At 39.3% G+C, this 9,871-nt stretch overlaps 1 protein-coding gene across 1 annotated transcript in view; it reads left to right on the top strand.

Annotated features, from left to right (window-relative positions):
• HYDIN (HYDIN axonemal central pair apparatus protein) overlaps window positions 1-9,871 on the top strand; it is a 334,542-nt gene that overhangs the window by 279,003 nt on the left and 45,668 nt on the right. The window contains exons 62-65 of the mRNA XM_077756337.1: window positions 2,713-2,815; window positions 3,044-3,322; window positions 5,889-6,031; window positions 8,105-8,323. Coding sequence (XP_077612463.1) covers window positions 2,713-2,815; window positions 3,044-3,322; window positions 5,889-6,031; window positions 8,105-8,323 — 744 coding nt within the window. The remainder of the gene's footprint in view (window positions 1-2,712; window positions 2,816-3,043; window positions 3,323-5,888; window positions 6,032-8,104; window positions 8,324-9,871) is intronic.

Genomic DNA, 9,871 nt, shown 5'->3' with positions numbered 1-9,871 from the left:
CCCAAAAAAAAAAAAAAAAAAAAAAAAAAGTGTAGGGACAACTTGTGGGAGGCTTTGGATTCACTCTATACTTTAAACCTACAAGACGTTATTACTATTATTGTTGGGTTTTGTTGTTTCTACAGTTAAGGCTCATTTAGATTTATCCACATAGTTATCTTTTTTATTGCTCTTTACTCCTGCATATGCAACTTTCCATCTGAGATCCTTTGCCTACCTGCTGAAGAAATGCCCTGCAGGTCTGTTAGTGTGGTGAATTCTCTCACTTTGTGTTTGAGAATTTCCATTTCTTCTTCATTTTTAATGTGATCTTTACTGGCTATAGAACTCTGTGTCAGCAGTTGCTTTCTTCCAGCAAATAAGAGCTATTATTCCAGTGTATTCTCATTTCCACTGTTACTGATGGGATGTCACCTCTAAGCTAAAATGTTCTCTTCAAGCAATCTTTTTCCTCTGGCTTTGTATTTCACTTTGTATTTGTTGTTGGCAGTTTCGCTATGATGTGTCATTTATCCTTCTTGGAATTCACCAGGCTTTTTGACTCTGCAACTAATATCTTAAATCAGTCTTGGGAAATTCCTAGACATGTCTAAAATTATGGCTTCTATTTCATTCTGTCTCATCTCTCCTTCCAGGAGGCCATTTACATGTATGGAAGACCTTCCCGTTGTATCCCATAGCTCTCACAACCTCATTGCATTTTCTTTTCTTTTTTCCTAATAGTTTATTGTCAAGTTGGTTTCCATATAACACCCAGTGCTCATTTTCTATCCATTTTTCTCTGGGCTCCCTTCTGCATAATTTCCTGGGACATGTCTTCAGCTCTTTAACTCTCTCTTTAGCTGTGTCTAATTCACTATTAAACCTTCCATTAAGTTCTTAAGTTAGTATATCTTTCAGTTCTAGAATTTCTATTTAGGCTGCTTTTTAAATACGCATAATCAGTTTTTAAGAGTTCTAGTTTTGTGCTAAAATTGTCAGACTCGGCTTTATTTCTTGAACATAGTGATCACAACCATTTTGCCATCTGTACCTGATAATTCCAAAATCTGAAGTCCCTGTGGGTCTGTTTCTGATATCTGCTATTTCTGCTCATTTTTGCCCATGTTGTCCTTTCTCCTCATGTGTCTGGTTATCTTCAATCACGTGTTGAGTATTGAAAAGTTATTTAGACATAATAAGACTAAGGATTATGTTATTTTTCTTCAGAGACAATTTTCATTTACTTCTGCCAGGTACTTTGGGACATGAGAAAGCTGGTTTTAGGGCTTGAGATTTTCTGGATTATGTATATGACTCAGAGCAGGATTGTTGCCATTGGGAGACCTGGTTTATATCCAGTCTTTCTTTAGTACTATTAGGCAGTCCTTTGGAGTCCCAATCTACTACAAAGAAAACACCCTACCTTTCATCAGACTTTTGCCCTCTTAGCACCAACAGGTTATCAAAAGCACAGCTCAGCCTCCCAGATACCTTTTGCTGACTGACAAACATTCCAGGTCAAAAACAGTCCAGAAATTTAGGCTGGCCTCTCTGAATTCCCATGCTCTCCAGATCTTTGTCTGGTTATTCTTCATTATCTTCCCAGCGCTGTGATGCTTTAAAAAAATTATTGTACTTGTTGTCTTATTTTTTGTTGTTGTTTTGAGTCCACATTACCTAGTTTACCATTATCTTGCATTATTTCCATTGTTGTGGCTTTATAAAACATTCTAGCATCTAGTTCAATAAATTCCTCCTCACCCACTCCCCATTTTTCTAATTTTTCTTAACAGTTTTTCCATATCTAGTCTTTCAGATGAACTTTAGACATCATTTTATAATGTTTCTCAAAAAATCCAATTGGGAAGTCTATGAATTATTCAGGAAGAATTTAGGGTTTTTACCAGGAACGACATTTAGAATTCCCATCCATTTACCTAGATCTTTTTATGTCCATTTTTTCCCATATAACTCCTCCATATAGTTTCTTACTAAAATTATATCTATACATACAATTACACTTTTTAATCTCAGAAGCTTCCTATGTAGTGTCACTATTTTTCTTCTTTTTACCTCATTTCTTATATTGTTCAATTGTGTTTATGATGGTAAACACAGCATTACTATCTTCTAAAATTGTATATTGATTTTTCATAACCAAAATCAGATATATGGCTTTAGTTTTTTAATCAGGTATGCTTCTTCCAGTGGTCTAGAAAACATCCTTTTTCTCCAAGTAAATCAGAAGCCCACTTTGGTTTTCTTCTTATCTTGGTAGGCTGCTCAATATGACATTCTCAGGCAACAAATGCATTAGTTCATGGGAGATACTGGTTTTTAGGAATGAACATTCATGTAAGCCTTCATAGAATGACAAGTATTCATTTCCATTTTATTAGTCTTGTGTATATTTTACAGCTGCCCCTGTCAGTAGCAGAGGCCTTGGCAACCCCATTTTGATACTACTTATTTGGGTAATCTGGAAAGTCACCTATATTCTCTGGACCTCCAGTTCCTTACTTGGACGATAAGGGCTGAACCAAACTTTCATTTTTCCTCCCCAGGTCTAATATTTATTTTATCTCCCTTTTAAAAAAAAGAAAACTCAAAACCATGACCACTAGGCACAATGACTAGTGTGCCTTCCTAAATGTACAATATCTCAATCCAGACTGAAAACCCATGAGCAACCTATAAGCTTAACACTCAATCTTGCTTTCCTTCTGCCAGCTGCATGTTGACCTGAGGGACCAACTAGGAGTCTTCTCCCTGAAAGGGTGGCCCACCACCTCCTACATCTATATCACAGAGGAAAACAAACCAAATGCCAAAGGTAGGTAGGGGGAGTATAACTTCCAGAGGGCAGTGGGTCCTAGAAGCTGTTCTGTTAGGGAACTGATGAGGTCCCAGCCAGAGTAGGATGCCCAGTCTTCTCACCAATAGCCTCTGTAGGTAAGGCTCATTCCCACACTAGAACTGCCCTCTCTTGCGTCAGGATCTTTATGGTTACATCTTCTTTTAAACTGGTTCTAAATCTCATGTCTCTCTCTCCTCTTTGCAGAAAAGAAAGCTCACACAGCCTCCCTGGTTGTTCTTCCTGGAGACACAACTGGGTTTGATGTCATTTTCCAGTCCCAAAAGGTTGGGAGAATGACAGGCACCATCCACTTGTCAGTGATCAATAATCAGTATGAGGAGACGAACATCCACCTGGTGGGAGAGGGTTATGAGGATGACATCACCTTGGGCAACATCCATGGGCTGGTGGTTTCCAGCAGCCCTGAGGCCCCAGAGATCTCTGAGGTCATTGAGGAAAATACTATGGAAGACTTGATAACAGGTGAGAAAAACAGTCATGAGCTATTGACAACTGTTGGCTCAGGTTATTTTATTTTATTTTATTTTTGTTTTAATTTTTAACTTTTTATTTATTTTTGAACATGAGTGTGTTAGCAGGGGAGAGACTGAGACAAAGGGGAACAGAAGATCTGAAGTGGGCTCTGTGCTGACAGCAGCAAGCCCAATGCAGGGCCCAAACACACAAACTGTGAGATCATGACCCTAGCAGAACTGAGCCACCCAGGCACCAAGGCTTAGGTTATTTTAAGTAAGAGTGAAATTGAAATAACAGGCCAGCCAGCTTCCTGGGGATTTAGGAAAGCATCTTCTCTTTGTTACTGTATGTTCCTTCATTCCTAGTTCAGACAATGCTTCCAATCACGTGTTCCCTCAAGGAATATTTACTGAGCATCAATCAGCAGGCATGTACCAGGCACTATGCTGAGCACTGAGTTCTGAAGAGTAATATAGGAGTCTCTGCCTTTAGGAGCTTATAGCTTTAGCTAATTCCGGTTTAGCTGAAAAGTGAAATTCAAAATTCAGATTCCAGATTAGCTATCTGAGCACGTATCTCTCTGTAGTTTTCCCCATTTATATTCTCTCAGCTGGCTCATACTGGATTGTCTGCTTTGTGGGAACCATTTATCCCAGATATTCCAAGAAAAATCATGCGCTTGTTTAATTAAAGAAAGGGTAGATTTGTGCCACCTCTAGAACATCATTCTCTGTAGCCTTACTACTCGGTGCACTGTCTGAAGACATACAGCATCAGCAGCACCTGGGAGCTTGTTAGAAATGGGAATTGCAGACACCACCCCAGCATTTCAGGCCCAATGAAATAATGCGCATTAGAGCAAGATCCGTAGGTGTATATAGTAAAGCTCAGACGTGCTGCTCCACTGTCTATCAAGCACTGCAGCTTCTTTTGGCTGAGTATATTCAAAATACATTTGTTAAGCAACCTAATTATGTGGCTAATTGGTATGAAGTGAGTTATAAACACATTCTCATAGTTTTTCTAGGAGCTTGATTAAAATCCTGGAATGTAGCATTGGACAGTCTATACAACATGGCTTAAAATCAATACTCCTCTTTATATGGTGTTGTACCCCTCTTTGTGGCTACAGGGTGACACTTCTCTTGTCAGAGGTCAAGCAGGAACCAGCGGTGAACAGTTAGCTCAGAAATCATATTTCATACTTATGATTGGGTTACCACATTTAGAAAATCAGAATACAGGAGTCCCTCTTAAATTGGACTACANCTCTTGAATGCTGAGAACAAACTGAGGACTGATGGGTGTGGGGGGGAGGGGAAGGGGGGAGATGGGCATGGAGGACGGCACTTGTGGGGATGTGCACTGGGTGTTATATGGAAACCAACTTGACAGTAAACTATTTAAAAAATTAAATTTCAGGGGCGCCTGGGTGGCTTAGTCGGTTAAGCGTCCAACTTTCGCTTAGGTTATGACCTCGCAGTTCGTGAGTTCGAGCCCCGCGTCGGGTTCTGTGCTGACTGCTGGCTCAGAGCCTGGAGCCTGTTTCACAGTCTCTCTCTGACCCTCCCCTGCTCACGCTGTCTCTCTCTCTCTCTCTCCTAGAAATAAATAAAAACATTTAAAAAAAAACACAAAAATTAAATTTCGGGGCACCTGGGTGGCTCAGTTGGTTAAGTATCCAACTTCAGCTTGCGTCATGATCTCACGGTTTGTGGGTTCGAGCCCCGCATCAGGCTTTGTGCTGACAGCCAGCTCAGAGCTTGGAGCCTGTTTCAGATTCTGTGACTACCTCTCTCTCTGACCCTCCCCTGCTTACGCTGTCTCTGTATCCTAAAAATAAATAAAAGCATTAAAAAAATTTTTTAAATAAAAGTTAAAACATTAAAAATTAAAAAATTAAATTTGAATTTCAGATAAACAGCAAATACTTTTTTTTTTATTATTTGTATGTCCAAAAATACTGTGTGGGACATAGTGGTACTAAAAATTACTCATCATTTATCTATAATTCAAGTTTTTTTAAATTTTTTTAATGTTTTATTTATTTCTAGGAGAGAGAGAGAGAGAGTGTGTGAGCAGGGGAGGGCCAGAGAGAGAGGGAGTCACAGACTCTGAAACAGGCTCCAAGCTCTGAGCTGGCAGTCAGCACAGAGCCCGACGCGGGGCTCGAACCCACGAACCACGAGATCATGACCTAAGTGAAATCTGGACGCTTAACCGACTAAGCCACCTAGGCGCCCTCCTATAATTCAAGTTTAACAAGGACTTTTATATTTTATCCTATTTTAACCCTTAATAGTATTGTTTCAGCAAATAAATAGAGTTGGGGACCTATATTTTCTCTTGGAGGTGGGAGCCAAGGTGGGCAGATGGATGGATGGATGGACAGATGGTTAGATGGACAAATAGATTTCCCAAGGAGGGAAAGTTTATGCTAAAGGACTCCATATTTTTCCAGTATAATCATGGGGCAGGGGGTTTACATGAGGGTGAAGCACCATGTCTTTCAAGTGTCAGGAAAGTGAGCCCTGGGCTAGGGGGGCTCACCGACCTTCTGCTTCTGTCATAGCTGCTCTGGTGGACCACATCCAGTTTGGGGACTGCCACATTGGGAGCAGCTATAATGTGAGCTTCACAATCACTAATCACAGCCAAGTGAATATCATACGGTTTGAATGGCCCCTTTTAGCTACAGTTTGCTTTTCCCCACAGGTAAGTGAAAGCCATTTGCTGTTTTCTAGACTCCCTTAGGTGTAAGCCACATCCAATTTGATTGTCAGTCTATTCCCATGAATGTGTGGGATGAGATGGATGGCTCTCAAGCTGAGAAATAGCCCAGGAACCACCCCTTACTCAGAGGGCACTTAGAGGTACCAGAGGACACTGTTCATGTCCTCTCTAGTCAAAGAACAGAGAACAAGGTCTGCCAAGACTGTTGCTATGCTGAAGTTGAGGAATTCCATGCAAGTGCCTATGAATGAAATAGGTCCCAGTCTTCCTATCCCAGAGTGTAGACCTGTGTCCCCCAAGGTATACGTTCTTTAGAGCATTTGTCATGCAAAAGTGGTTCACTAAAAACTAAAATGGGGGTAGTGGGTTCTGTGGACAACTGAGATTTAGCAAATTTGCAAATTACATTTTTCTCTTAAAGTACCACTCAGCATACTAAAATCTAGTTAACTTGGTTTTACCTGGAATCTTCTGACCCTCTCTTTTATCAACTCACAGCACACATTTTATGAATTGCTGACCAAAGTTCAGTATCACACAAGGCCTAAGACAATGTGGCAGCAGATCCTAGCCTCTGGCTACCTGGTGCTTTTCATAGACAGTTCCCTGTTGAGTTCCCAGGACAATGCATGTACCCAGATGTATCCACTGCCTCCTGCCCTGTTTCAGTCACCAAGTCTGTTCAAGCATAAAACTCTAGGAGGATAGAGGATAAATCTTTGAGTACTATCAGGAAGTTTTGCTTCCTAGAGAGATGTAAAGTGTCAGTCAAAATAGAGAGAGAAGCTTCAGATCATCTATTAATATACACCCACGTACACACACACACACACACACGCATGCATATACCCCGCACCACCCATCCCCACACACATACACACATACACATACACACACACATATTTGTGGCCTTGGGGAAATACTAAGATTTCTTCTCCTTTCACTTTCCAGAGGAGGGAGACATTTTTTATCTGACATAAATATGATAGGACTATTATATATGTACACATGTGTATGTTTATATATGCTAAATCATAAATAATTTTATGCCATAGACCAAACTAGATTTCCCATTTATCTGGTACTTCAGTGAATGTCACCCTTTCTGGTCTTAGGACTCCTTTACCCTATAAACATTATTAAGGAACCCAAAAAATGTTTATGTGGTTTATGTCTATTGACATTTACCACATTAGAAATTAAAACTGAGAATATCTGAAAACATTTATTTATTCATTTTTAAATAATAAACTCTTTAATGTTAATATAAATACCTTATTTTACTGAAAATAACTATATTTTTCAAAATAAAAAAATTGAGTAAGAAGAGTAGCATTATTTTTCAATTTTACAAATCTCTTTAATATCTGCCTTAGTAAAAGATAGCTAGATTCTCCTATTTGCTTCTCCATTTGATCTGCTTCCATATCATATATCATGTAACCTCTAGAAAGCTCCATTGTGTACTCATGAGAAAGTAAAAATAAAAAAGTCAAATCACATCTTAGTATTATGATGGATGAAAGTAGATTTGACCTTGTGAACTCCTGAAAAGGTCTTAGGGATTCCAAAGGTCGCCTGACCACACTCTGAGAACTGCTGATGTACAGTGTACCTTGGTCTATAATTCATGTAGTTATATTGATGAAGAAGCACAGGTAGTTAATAGTGTGGTACCTGGAGCCATACTGTCTGGGTCTGAATCCAGCTCTCCCAGTATTTATGGTATGACCATGAGCCAATTACAAGGTTCCTTGCCTATAAAATAGGAGTAATAGCTATACATCTCACAGAGTTGTTGTGTGGATTAGAAGTGTGTAAAGGTCTAGAACCTGCCTGAGGCAGGTAAGAGTTTAATAAACATTAGCTGCTTTGACAATTATATTTCTATCTAAGAAGCTCTTGTAGATATTTAAGACAATCTACACATACAGGTGTGAATGATGCACTTTGCCAAAATTTTTGGCTCTACCCCCTCTCTAGAATGTCACCATAAGGTATCAAAAGTCCTCAAGCTCAGATTCCCAAATATACTAATATCAGGCTCTTCCCCAGATTGGCCACCTTCACCCTGGGTGTGCTAAAGACATAGTAGTGACCATGAAGTCAGAAGTGCCTATCAATCTGAGGAAGATGGGGGTCACATGCAAGCTCTCCAGGATCATGTTTCAGCTCCCTACAGACCAAGTTCCTGATTGGGATGACCGCATGCGCACAGTCAAGTGGGTGGATGTGCTCAGAAACACACCTGGAACTTTAGCTGCAAAACGAAAGGTAAGTGGGGACATCAGGTACAAATCTGACCAGGCCTGCCATGGCTGGCTGTGCCTGCTGCTCTCTGGTTCAGTGTCTCATCATTTCCTTCATTCATGGACCAAGAAAATTGTTTGTCTCCCATTCTAACTGACCTTGATTTGACCTTGATTTCAGAAGTGACAGACTGAACTTGCAAGCATGCCACCTGCCAGCCATGAGACCCACACACCTTGACCCAAACAGCTTTAGTTTAAGTCTGGATACCTCCTGGAGCAAATTCTCTCACCATCAACAGAATCATGTTAGCCTTTTAGCTATTCTCGTTTTCTATCGTGTCTGAAATTTGATTAGTTATAGTCTTTGGCTCATGACAGAATCTCATCTTTGGTCCATGTGTGTCCCTCTTTTAATTAGTCTTTGGTTGGTTTCTTTTTAATAATGTAATAAACAGAAATGAACTCACACTCAATGTAGGAAGTAGAACACGGATTACCTGTTTACTTCTCAGCCATTCCATCCCCCTACCTCCCTCTTAGACAAATCACAATCCTGAATCTTATTGACTCATTCCCTTGATTTTTGGTTTTTCTTTCTTTTTTAACCTATATATTCTAAAAGTCATGCTGTTTGGTTGTAGTTTCTAACTTTTAATTTTTAAAAGAAGATTACTGCCTGTGATCCATATTGTTTCATGTGGCTATAGTACACCCATTTCACTGCTATATAAAATTCCATTATTACTTATCATCCATTCTTCCTTTGAAAATGATTTGGTGTTTGCTATTGTGTACAGTGTTTCTGTGAACATTATTATTCATATCAAATGGTGTTCAGTTGTAAAAGTTTATATTCCTAGAAGTGGAATTGTTGAGTCATAAGATATGTGGATTTCAGCTTTCCAAGATAATGCCCAAGTGTTTTCAAAAGTCACTGTACCAATGTACACTCCTATCAGCAGAGGGATCTTATTGATCCACCTTCTCTCCACAACTTGGCATTACTAAATTCTTGATTTTTATCATTTAAATGAATGGGAAATGGTCTAATTTGGGAGCTACTTGACATTTCCCTAACCACTGATAAAGCTGAATATGAATGACTTCATGACCTTATTAGTCATCTCTTATATATGCCATTTGCCTAGTTTTCAATTATGATGCTTATTCTTTGTATGAGTTCTTTTATTTTTGATACAGTCTACTATTCCTATTATTTGTCTGCAAATGTCTTCACCAAATTTATAGCTTATCTTTTCATTTTCTTTGATGTATCTTTTGATAAACAAAAAATATTCTTAATTTCAATATATCCAAATTTATTAATCTCATCTTTTACATATTTTATGTATATGTCTTGTTTTAAAAATCTTTCTCTACCAAGGAAGAAAAATGTTCATTTTTTTTTTTAGATTTAAGAATTTTGCTTTTTGGGGCGCCTGGGTGGCTTAGTCGGTTAAGCGTCCAACTTTCGCTTGGGTCATGATCTCGCGGTTCGTGGGTTCGAGCCCCGCATTGGGCTCTGTGCTGACTGCCAGCTCAGAGCCTGGAGCCTGTTTCAGAGTCTGTG

Source organism: Crocuta crocuta, unplaced genomic scaffold (assembly GCF_008692635.1).
Source record: "Crocuta crocuta isolate KB4526 unplaced genomic scaffold, BGI_CrCroc_1.0 scaffold388, whole genome shotgun sequence".
NCBI classification, from domain to species: domain Eukaryota; kingdom Metazoa; phylum Chordata; class Mammalia; order Carnivora; family Hyaenidae; genus Crocuta; species Crocuta crocuta.
Note: the sequence above shows the minus strand (reverse complement) of the source record. Positions and strands in the feature narration are given on the sequence as shown.